Below are 12,629 nucleotides of genomic sequence, written 5' to 3'. Positions count from 1 at the left end.
ACTCGGTCGCTACGAAGACCTAAATCCACACATATTGAACACAATGGCGTGTGCAATCGACGGCGCCTCGGTCACTTCACAGAGAATCCACACAGAGAAACCACAAGATGGACTGAAGCAGAGAAAAGGACAGATGGTAAACAAGACAAGAGAAAAGAGAAGACAAAGACGGAAAGGTTGTACACAACAGCTACAGCCAGCATTGATTAATATGGGCTATTAAGCTATAACACCAGATCATAGTCTGGTCCCTCTGGCCATATTATGGTGACATGATGAAGCGCCTGTATTAGCCATGGGAGAGTGCTAGTGATGCAGATAATAGCCACGTCCCAGGAGTCCTGCAGAGGGAATTAATGCGGCTGTCTGATACACACACACACACACACACACACACACACACAAATGTAGCTGCTCAAGTACACACAAGCTTTGACTGATGACAGAGTAATTTCCATACTGTACATGCACACACACACACACACACACACACACACACACACACACACACACACACACACACACAGACATATACACTACTCTTTGTAGATGCAAAGCTATACGATACATTAAAGCACCACCCGTCAATGCAAATGAGGCTAAATTATAGGCCACATATGAAAATGGACGTCGTCTTCTGGCTCCGCTCCAACCAGGAGGTGATAATATGTTGAACAGCCACTACGGGGCTGTCTACATATAAATGATTCTAAGGCGTTATCATATCGCATTTCCTCCTCATGGTATTGGCATTTTTGGAAGCCCTGGAATGTTTGGGGAAACTGAAAATCTCAAAATGCCACTCGTGCATTTCATGTAGACCAACTTTTGGGGACCAGATTTGTTCATGTAAAGATTCCCAGGGGCCAATGGTCCCTTAACCCTTTATCGGGAAAGTGACTCTAAATTGTAACTTCTGTGGATATAGCTTTATCTTTTAGAGAATGTTTTACCCTAGACAGGCAAGGAACCATATATGGTAACTTCAATTATCTTGATTTTCGACATGAAAAGGAATATTTAGATGTCAAAGTATTTCCAAGTATTTCAATGACTGCTCAATAAAGGGTTGAGACACTAAAAGTTGTTTCATAACCATGTTTAAACCATACAGGATTGAACCAATGGCCACAAAACAGTTCCGTCTCATCTCGAGATAATATTAACAAAATAATATTTACGGGTATACTTTTTAACAGTTTTGCTGTTGGTGAATGCATTTATTCGTCTCGTCACTGCTGGGACGATTTTACTTGTCCATTCGTTTCGTCCCTGGTCATAAATAATACATAATAAAACTGAAGCTGCGGGACTGTTTATAAAATCTGATGCCAGACTTTGACGTGTCTGGTGTAGACAATCAGTGTGCTGCTTTGGGAAAACAATGATGTCATAGCCCCACCTTTGTCTTACGCTTATCTTCGTCCTTGTCGCCGTCAACCTCTTCTGTGATGTTTTTTTGGTGTAGTACTGTTACAACGCCACGTACAGGCCTCACACGTATACTGCAGCTTTTTAGAGCCATTGTGGGTGCTTCGTGTTGTTTACAGAGAACTTTTTAAAATATTGTTTTTTCTGTTTACGTGTTGAGAAACAAGCTTCTCCTTCTCTCTAGATTTACTGTGTAATGCCAGTAAACTAGTGTTGGTTCTTCTTCAGTAGAACATCCTGTAGAATTGGTAATATGTTCCACTTTAGAGGGAAAATGGACGGTAAATGTGCGACAGGAGCCTGGTTGCAGGTTTGACACATTTTGAAATTCCACTCATAAAACGTCAACATGGCACCAGCCAAATTGCGATTTTTGAGGCTTTCTAATGGGAGTTCGGGATTCTTTTTTTGGGTGACATCACGACTGGTTTTCACTTAGGCTAAACCCCTTAACACTATCTCATATTTTCCCCGTCCGTCTGCTGTCGGGAGTAAATGAGGAGGCAGAGATGAGGATTATTCTTCTATCTATACCCGCACACACATACACGTACCTCATTACTGTTAAGCCGTTCAGAGATGTATTACAGGAGCGTTCCGGTCGAACGGTCACAGCACATCCTGTATAACAGCAGTGTCCACACTTTGATTCTGGCAGCAGACTTTTGCTAAACATGTCTCCTTCCTTCTTTCCTTCTTTCCTTCCTCCGTTCCTTCCTTCTCACCTTGTTTCCTGTCTGTGTCTTTGCAGTAGTGTGTCAAAAAAAAGGGTGAAATACCAGCCTAATCCATTGCAGTGTCAACATGGAGGTATATATGCAGTAGTATATACAGTGGGGCAAAAAAGTATATAAGTATTTATTATTATTATTAAGAAAATAAGTATTTGGTCAATAACAAAAGTTCAACTCAATGCTTTGTAATATAACCTTTGTTGGCAATGACAGAGGTCAAACGTTTGATGTAGGTCTTCAGCAGGTTTGCACACACTGTAGCTGGTATTTTGGCCCATTCCTCCATGCAGATCTTCTCTAGAGCTGATGTTCTGGGGCTGTCGGCGGGCAACACAGACTTTAAACTCCCTCCACAGATTTTCTATGGGGTTGAGGTCTGGAGACTTGGTAGGCCACTGCAGGACTTCGACATGCTTCTTACGGAGCCACTCCTTCATTGCCCGGGCGGTGTGTTTGGGATCATTGTCACGCTGGAAGACCCATCCATGTTTCATCGTCAATGCTCTCACTGATAGAAGGAGGTTTTGGCTCAAAATCTCACGATGCATGGCCCCATACATTCTTTCCTTAACACGGATCAGTCGTCCTGGCCCCTTTGCAGAAAAACAGCCCCAAAAGCATGATGTTTCCACCATGCTTCACAGTAGGTATGGTGTTCTTGGGATGCAACTCAGCATTCAGTCTTCCTCCAAACAAGATGAGTTGAGTTTGTACCAAAAAGTTGTATTTTGGTTTCATCTGACCACATGACATTCTCCCAATCCTCTTGTGGATCATCCATATGCTCTCTGGCAAACTTCAGATGGGCCTGGACATGTACTGGCTTAAGCAGGAAGACACGTCTGGCACTGCAGGATTTGATTCCCTGTCTTCGCAGTGTGTTACTGATGGTAACCTTTGTTACTTTGGTCCCAGCTCTCTACGGGTCATTCACCCGGTCCCCCCACGTAGTTCTCGGATTTTTGCTCACCGTTCTCATGATCATTTTGACCCCACGGGATGAGATCTTGCGTGATATTGAGTTGAACTTTTGTTATTGACCAAATACTTATTTTCCACCATAATTTACAAATAAATTCTTTAAAAATCCTACAATGTGCTTTCCAGGATTTTTTTTTCACATTCTGTCTCTCACATTTGAAGTGTACCTATGATGAAAATTACAGACTTCTGTCATCATTTTAAGTGGGAGAACTTGCACAATCAGTGGCTGACTAAATACTTTTTTGCCCCACTGTATACCTCCGGTGTCAACATGGAGGTATATATGCAGTAGTATATATACCTCCGGTGTCAACATGGAGGTTTATATGCAGTAGTATATATACCTCCATGTTGACACTGGCAACAAATTTGCCAGTTTGCCAAATTTCAAATGTTTTTTTCACAAAATATAAATTCTTGTCAACTGATTTTGTAAAAAAGTAACAATGTCCATGTTATTTTTCTTTCTCATCCACACTGATCTAGCATTTGCTATTCATTTCATTAGGATTTTATCTCAACTTGTTCAAGTCTAAATGATTTACGATACATTTAACTTCCAAGTACAAATGTTAATGGTTTACAAACTTAACTAAGCTGATACTAATTGAGTTAGGAAGTTATATACAGAAAACTAGCTTACTTTAGTGAATTAATTTGATTAATTTAGTTGTAAGGTTTTCTTTGGGCAAAATTTTCTTTGTTCAGTGTAAAATGTGTAGAAATTTTACAACAAATTCAAAAAAATGTAAATATTTATAGAAACGTGTGTATTTGTTTCTGTTTTGCATCCACTTAAATGTCTCGACCCTTCCCTTTCTATATTGGTAACCATTGGATTTTAATAACAATATGTAAAGAATTTCAGCAGCTTTAACATTAAAATGCAACCTCTCCTACTTCTCTCTTCCTCAGTGGGAGGAGATCGGCGAGGTGGACGAGAACTACGCCCCCATCCACACCTACCAAGTGTGCCGGGTCATGGAGCAGAACCAGAACAACTGGCTCCACACCAACTGGATCCTGACCGAGGGAGCGCAGCGAGTCTTCATCGAGCTCAAGTTCACCCTCAGAGACTGCAACAGCCTGCCGGGTGGGGTGGGGACCTGCAAGGAGACGTTCAACATGTATTACTACGAGACGGACGGGGACGAGAACGAAATGGAGGAGGGCGAGATGAGGGACGGACCGGGCATGACCGAGGAGGAGGACCGTGCGATGAAGGAGAGTCGATACATCAAAATTGACACTATTGCGGCCGATGAGAGCTTCACGGAGCTCGACCTGGGGGATCGAGTCATGAAGCTCAACACGGAAGTCCGCGATTTAGGCCCTTTGACCCGGAAAGGCTTCTACCTGGCGTTTCAGGATTTGGGAGCCTGCATCGCATTGGTGTCTGTGCGGGTTTTCTACAAACGCTGCCCCTTTTTTGTGAAGAGTCTCGCAGAGTTCCCCGACACCATCCCAGGCTCGGAGGCCTCACAGCTTGTAGAGGTGGTGGGCCACTGCGTCAACAACTCCCTGCCTTTGTACGAGCCTCCCAGGATGCATTGCAGCACAGAGGGCGAGTGGCTGGTGCCGATCGGGAAGTGTGTCTGCCAGCCGGGGTTTGAGGAAATCAGCGGATTCTGTCAAGGTGAGAAGTAGTTCCCGTGAAGTTGAACTGATTTCACTTTTCCAACGTGAGCAACTGCTGCTCTTGACTTTTCATATCAGTGCCCAGTCTTCACATTTTATTTACTTTAGGTCATTGAGCACACATTGTGCATTCCTCTTCTGGTTTTCAATCTTCATCCTGTGTTTATTTTTATATCTGTGCTCATGTTTGTTTTTAGTATTGTGTGTTTGAGTGTGTGCACTGATGTGTTTATTCTTTTACAGAGCGTTTCTTACTGTGTGTGTGTTTGTGTGAGTGTGTTTCTCTCTCCCCCAGCTTAGTGCAGGGTATTCCCCTGAGCCCCGCAGCACTTTGCTGCTCTCATACAGCCGCTGTTCTGCTTGCGATTCCAGCCCAAACATTCCCAGCGCCGACCTTAACTGCCATTTGCACAGGCACCATGGGCCTCTCTCTTGTTTTGTCTCTACTCAATATTTCTCTGTTCTGGCTTGAAATAACTCAATTTTCAGGTTTACTGCGAGTAGCATGGCAAACTTTCAGAATAAAAGGGGGGGGGGGGGGGGAAACAACCAAAGAGCGCTTATTGTAGCAGCACGAAGTTGGTACAGAAAATTGAAAATGTGCCATTATGTGATGGCTGTCGAGCGTTTCATCTCCTCACACAATGCTCCACCAATCGAGTGGCTGTCTCGTGTGATTGTGTACGCGGTGAATAGAAACTTCACTGCACCCCATCACACAAAACAACTCCTCGTTTAATACACTTTTTTACAGGATTGTTGCGTTGCGGCGTTTTTATTATACATGCCTCTTGCCATGACTTAAGTACTAATGCAGCAAATGTATCACGCCGTATTGTATGTTGGCCACAAAGCTCGTATGAAACGTAATTGGAAACTAGTTTCTGCAGCATTTGAGGAATGGTGTTGTTTGACAACGGTGTATTCGGGGGAGCGTGTTTCCAACTGGATTCGTCACACTGTGCCTGCAGCAAGTCCACCAGTGTTTTCTTAAAGCTACGGTGTCTCTTTCAGCAATGGTCACTTCATTATAATCTAATGATAAACCTGGCACCAGTGCTACAAACCATATTTAGGCTTCCTTTATCCCACATGAAGTGTCCGCGGGGACATCATTAGGAAACAGTTTTCTGTCGGCTGCTGCTCTGACTGCAGTCATAGTGCTGCAGACTGCTGTACACCCACTGACAGACTCTTACACTTCTGTGGCTGACAAGAGCATGAAATGTTAATGTTTGCAGAAGTCTAAATATTCAGGAGTGCACTTTTGTTCTGTCCAGTTTCTTGACACTGTAGTGGTGTGGCTCCCTGGTTTGTGATGTTGGTTGATTAGTCCATCCACACACACCTCACGCTCAGGAAGAAATATTCTAGATGTGGGTTCTCTGGTTTCTTCCCACAGTCCAAAAACATGCAGATTTGGGGATTAGGAAAATTGCACACTCTAAATTGAGATTGAGTGGTTGTTTGTCTCAACATGGCCCTGCGTGTACCCCGTCTTTTGCCCTATGTCAGCTGGGATTGGCACCAACGACCCTCATGTGGAGGACAAAGAGCTAGACAATGAATGAATCCGAGTTTAGTGTCACAGTGACGTTGACTTTTGAAATATCGCAACCGTAATTTAACTTTACTCATTTACTCTTTACATTTCATTTTGTGCCGTTACAGTAATTTTTATTTGTCTAATACGTTTCATTATCTAAATTCCTGCAATGTGAAATAAGAGTTGCAGTCTCAAATGTTTGAACACTGGACTCATTTGCGAGTATCAGCATGCTAACATGCTAAACTAATATGGCATCATGATGCATGATACAGTTAGGCCCATAAATATTTGGACATCGGCACAGTTCTCTTTATTTTGGCTCTATGCACCACTACAATGGATTTGAAATGAAACGAACAAGATGTGCTCTAACGGTACACTTTCAGCTTTAATTTGAGGGGATTTGCATCCAAATCAAGTGAACGGTGTAGGAATTACAACACTTTCTATATGTGCCTCCCACTTTTTAGGGGACCAAAAGTAATTGGACAAACTAAACAATCATAAATCAAACTTTCATTGTATAATACTTGGTTACAAATCCTTTGCAGTCAATTCCAGCCTGAAGTCTGGAAGGCATAGACATCACCAGACACTGGGTTTCATCCCTGGTGATGCTCTGTCAGGCCTCTACTGACACGCTCTTCAGTTCTTGCTTGTTCTTGGGGCATTTTCCCTTCATTTTGGCCGCCAGCAAGTGAAATGCATGCTCAAACAGATTCAGGTCAGGTGATTGACTGGTAACATTCCATATTTGCCTTAAAAAACTCTTTGGTTGCTTTTGCAGTTTGCTTTGGGTCATTGTCCTTCTGCACTGTGAAGCGCCGTCCAATGAGTTCTGAAGCATTTGGCTGAATATGAGCAGATAATATTGTTGGAAACACTTCAGAATTCATCCTGCTGCATTTGTCAGCAGTTACATCATCAATAAACACAAGGGAACCAGTTCCATTGGCAGCCATACATGCCCACGCCATGACACTAGCACCACCATGCTTCACTGATGAGGTGGTATGTTGTGGATCATGAGCAGTTCCTTTCCTTCTCCACACTCTTCTCTTCCCATCACTGTGGTACAAGTTGATCTTGGTCTCATCTGTCCAGAGGATGTTCTTCCAGAATTATAACGGCTTCTTTAGGTGTTGTTTGGCAAAATCTAATCTTGTCTTCCTGTTTACGAGGCTCACCAATGGTTTCCATCTTGTGGTGAACCCTCTGTATTCACGATGGTGAAGTCTTCTTTCGATTGTTGACTTTGAAACACATATACCTACCTCCTGGAGAGTGTTTTTGATCTGGCCAACTGTTGTGAAGGGCTTTTTCTTCACCAGGGAAATAATTCTTCTGTCGTCCACCACAGTGGTTTTCTGTGGTCTTCTAGGTCCTTTGGGCTCACTGGTGCATTCTTTCTTTTTAAGAATGTTCCAAACAGTTGATTTGGCCACATCTTAAGTATTTGCTATTTCTCTGATGGGTTTGTTTTGATTTTTCAGCCTAATGATGGCTTGCTTCACTGACAGTGACAGCTCCTTGGATCTCATATAGAAAGTTAACAGCAACATATTCAAAATGCAAATGTCACTCCTGGAATCAACTCCAGAACTTTTACCTGTGTCATTGAAGATGAAATAATGAAGGAATAGCCCACAATTGTCCATGAAATAGCTTTTCAGTCAATTGACCAATTACTTTTGGTCCCCTAAAAAGTGGGAGGCACATATAGAAAGTGTTGTAATTCCTACACCGTTCACTTGATTTGGATGTAAATACTCTCAAATTAAAGCTGAAAGTGTGCAGTTAAAATTTCAAATCCATTGTAGTGGTGTATAGAGCCAAAATAAAGAGAACTGTGCCGATGTCCAAATATTTATGGGCCTAACTGTACTTCCTAGTTGTGGTTGCCACCTCCCATTAAATGAAACAAGAAAAATAAACCCTTACCTTATAATAACACTGTTAATAACATAGTCAAATGTTATTATTATTAATAACATTTGACTGCCATAATGTTTTTAAGACAGGAAATAGCTGCACTTTGCTATGCACCTTTGCTAAACTCATTGCCTGATTTGCTTCAGTCATGTCCAAAAGTGTGGCTATACTTCCTATAACTGCTATTATTTAAGAAAGAAAAAGAAACCCTTGCAGAATTGTACCACTGTTTTATTTAAAACTGAAACTGCCGTAAATTGTTTCAACAGGAAGTAGCCGCACTTCATCAGATGAATGTGTGTTTCTCACAAATTTCGTTGCTAGTTTTAGCAAGCTAACAGAAGCATTTGGCTCAACAAGCTATAACTCCTTCGTGGCTAGACGGCTAATTAGCATGCGTCTAGGAAAAAGTCCTAGCTTGCTACTGCAACAACACTGTTCATTCTTGTACCAAGTTCTATGTTAAAAATGGAAATGGAAGCAGTCATTTAAGCTAAAAAAAATAATCACCAACACATGCATAACACCAGAGCTGTGAGCTGCACAGTTTTATTTTGTCGTAATTTCACACCGTTTCATCGTCTCGTCTTCTAAAACTTGAATTTAGCAGACATTTTACTTGCTGTTATTGAGGATTTATGAGGTGGGAAAACCCAGGAATACAAATGAGGTGTTTCAGGAGCTTCAAAAACTGATTTTTCCATCAAAGTGGAGAATTAACTTTGCTGCTCGCTTTAGTCTTTGTAACTTATCAGACTCTTTAATTCAGAAAAAGCCACCACATACGACACAGTGAAGGAACTTTGAAGTTTAAGGAACAGAACTTTTGTGGTGATAATGTATCGTTAACTGCACATAGTACGCGAGTTTGATTGCACGTCGTTTATTTATGGTATTTTCTGACCTTTTTCAATGTTTAAATCATGAAACAAAGCATTTACAGACTGAACAAAAATAGATTTAAGACTGTTTTATTAGATTTTAATGAGTTCTGATGTAGGCTGAGCTTTAAAAGTACCTTGCCATTTGTGCCGTTTTTCACAAAAGGGCAGAATTATATGACACAGTAATAACCGTCTGTCCTAAAAGCAGTGGACGCACCCCGATGTCCCATTTTCACTACAGGACACCACGGTCACAGAGGGTTTGACTGATTTTCATTTTAATGACTTTCAAAGTGTTTTCTATTGCAGGGAAGATGGAGTTGTGTGATATGCAAATAGGTTTGCTAACAGTTTAGAATAAAAAAACACATAGATTTTTTTTGGTCGTATGCACAGAAAAATGAGGTAAAGAACACTGAGCAGTGAACTGTTAGAGTCAGGGGCATAGTTCCTTGCATTTAATGAAGCTACAGGGTCATTTCTATCCCCTATTTTTATTTTACCAGCAGCTTCATATGCAGATGAGTCTGTTTAAAGTTACACTCTTTGAAATCATCTACTGAGAGAAACATGGCATGGTTTCCTCTCTCTCTCTCTCTCAGCTTTGTAACCATATGTGTCTCCGCCTCAGCGATCAAGTTTTTCATGTGTGTTTCAGACGCTCACCTTGGAATGTGAGGTGTCAAATTTTTTGTTTGTGAGATGTTGAAAGAGTCCCTGGACGCTAAACTGCAAGGAGTTATGTACTCGGCGTCTTCTTATATAGGGAAGCTTTCAGGTTTCCTTTCAGATGTGGAAGTAGTGAACATCTGCCAGCCTGGATTTGAGGATCTGTCCTGGGATGCATTGATTTATTTTTCCTTCTCCTTCCTTTATAGTATATTATATATTTTGCCCTCTCTGTGAATGTTGGTGTGTTTTTAAGAAGTGGTAGGAGGTGTTTAAAAGGAGACGGAACCAGGTTCGGGTTTGATAGCCTTTCCGCTCAGCTTTTTCAGTTCATGTTCTAACGGTTCCTGTCTTGTCGATTGTAAATCAGTGTGTTGCAGCTCAGATTACACTTTAATGTACACTCGCCGGCCACTTTATTAGGCACAGAGGACACACTTAATAAAACAGCACTAGCTCAACATGTTGTGAGATAGTTCAAGGAGTGGTTATAACGAAAGTTACACTGACCTCTGGCATCAAGAAGGGATTTTTGTTTCTCTGAGAACTGCCGTTCTCTAGAAATATTCTTCCTTTCTTTGGAATCATTCTCTGTAAACCCTCGGGGGATTGTTGCACATGAAAATCCCAGTAGATCAGCACTTTCTTGAAATACTCAGGCCAAGCTTGTCTTGCACCATAAGCTATTATGCCACGTTCAAAGTCACTTCAAGGCACGGTTCATCATTGCTGGTTGCTTTGGGGGTCTCTGTCTCTCAGTGAACGCGGTAACAAAAGTACATGGTTCGAGTGTCTTGTTTGGTTACCTAGGAGTTCCCAAAAATGTCCTTTGTTGAAATGATGAAATACCGTGAATGTAAATACTAGTGCTGGGCATGTTAGCACGTTAACGCACGGCGCGTTTCCACCGGGAAAAGATGCGCGTGATGTCATGTTTATGTGACTCCCGATTTGTTAAAATGATCGCAATAATACGCAGTGCACATGTACGCTGCTTATTTGTAGCACTGCTCTTTTCGTTTAATAATCAGACCGCTCCAGTTCGACTGTAGGCGTGCTAACGGCGCTAAAGGAGCTAACGCAGCTAACAGAGCTAAGTGGTAAACGGTGCCTGGACTCGTAAACATGATGTCACACACGTCTTTTTCCGGTCAGTCGTCGTGGAAATGCCTCACAACGGCGGTAATGCGCGTTAACGTTGACGCCGTTAACGTCAGTGCCCCAGCACTAGGAAATTCACATTTTTATAGATCTAAAGCCTACCTACTGTATTGGGTGTAATTAATAGTAAGTAGCGTGTGTGTGTGTGTGATGGTAGAAGTCTGTGTTGTATTGTCTCATGCGCTGCCTTGTTGAGCATGATTTAACGGCGCCTTTTGTGGATGTAGGACAGAGCTCGTTATGGACTCCTCTTTGTTTCCCCATCTTCCCTCTTCCCCCCGTTCTATCTGCTCCTGCCATCTTTTCTTCTTTTTCTTGCAGACCTCAGACCTTTTTTTTTTTTGCTTTGTGTCTCCGTCAATACGTCACCTTCTCCATCGTTGCCCATCGTGCATCTTCTTCTCCTCCTCTCTTTTCCCCTTTCATTTTATCTTTCCCTGGCTGCACATCACGCCTCGTCCATCCATCTCTCTCTCTGTCTCTCTCTCGCTCCTTGACTTTCTTTTTTATTGCTGCCAACCACATTAGCACTCTCTAGTCTCTTTCAATCTTGCCAACGCCTCTCTCTCCCGTGCTCTCTCCACTCCCCTCTCCTTCCTCACGTTAAAGATCTGTCCATCTTTCTCAATCAAGGATCCAGCTCTGGGCTTTTCTTTATACCCTTCTCTTTCATAGCGTGTGCACACACTTTTACTGTACCTCAAAGGCTAAATCTTGAAAATGAATACAAATCCCCTCCAGTAACATGTCCACATGAACTGTTTTTCTATTCTGCTGTTAGATCACATCTTAATTTGTCCATACGCAGACGTTTACTGTGCCCACTGACATCCAAACACACTCTGTGCGACTGTGTTGGACGATAATTGGCGATGGCCTACAGCTCTGTCGAGATTAAGATGGGATATAGATAAAATGGAGAGAGAGAGGGAGATGGAAAGGAGCGCAGAGCGAAGAATTGATGGCTAAACAAGGGGAGAAGAGATAAATTGGAGATTTCGCACTACAGGATGTGAGAGCAAAGGAGACACCGAGATGGATGGCTGTTGTTTCAGGGTTGATTGCGATAGACGACGGATAACAGAGAATGGAAGTGGGCAGATGGATGAAAAGCGAGATGAGGAGGAGGAAGTAGAAGAAGAAGAAGGGGGGATTGTAGATTGAGACAGGGGCCTCGCAGATGTGGTCTCACACTTAATGAACATGGGAAGGAAGGCTGGAATAATGGCCGAGTTGGGGCAATGAATAATCTTTGAGCTGAACGTTGGGCATGTGCTGTCAGGATGATTGGAAACCCAGTTTTATCTTGCCTTGGATCATATACGGGAAATATGTTTAGTCTGTTACAAGCATGAGAGAAGAACCTGGTTATTTATCGCCTTTTTTATATGTTAGAGGGATGAACCCAGTTTGTAAACTGTTTTTTAAAGTAGTGCTGCAGTAGCATGAAGTGTAATAGGGTTGTTTTTCATTCCTTTGTTTGACACTTTTTGTTTTACTTTAATGACTTTTGCACATGCATGACCAAGTCTGAAGCATGAATTTAATGGTTTTATGTGTCATCAACTGTTATTTGAATTTCTTTTATTTGTGAAAAGTCTAGAGCTGAAACAATTCATCTATTACTCACTTAATCGTCAATTTTGA

At 42.1% G+C, this 12,629-nt stretch overlaps 1 protein-coding gene across 1 annotated transcript in view; it reads left to right on the top strand.

The window, feature by feature from the left end:
* Positions 1–12,629, top strand: part of epha5 (EPH receptor A5) — a gene marked incomplete at both ends in the record, with an annotated part of 95,494 nt that overhangs the window by 19,751 nt on the left and 63,114 nt on the right. The window contains one exon of the mRNA XM_083903303.1: positions 4,065–4,785. Coding sequence (XP_083759429.1) covers positions 4,065–4,785 — 721 coding nt within the window. The remainder of the gene's footprint in view (positions 1–4,064; positions 4,786–12,629) is intronic.

Source organism: Microchirus variegatus (assembly GCF_963457635.1).
Source record: "Microchirus variegatus genome assembly, chromosome: 16".
NCBI classification, from domain to species: Eukaryota; Metazoa; Chordata; class Actinopteri; order Pleuronectiformes; family Soleidae; genus Microchirus; species Microchirus variegatus.
This window is presented reverse-complemented; position numbering and strand designations above follow the sequence as displayed.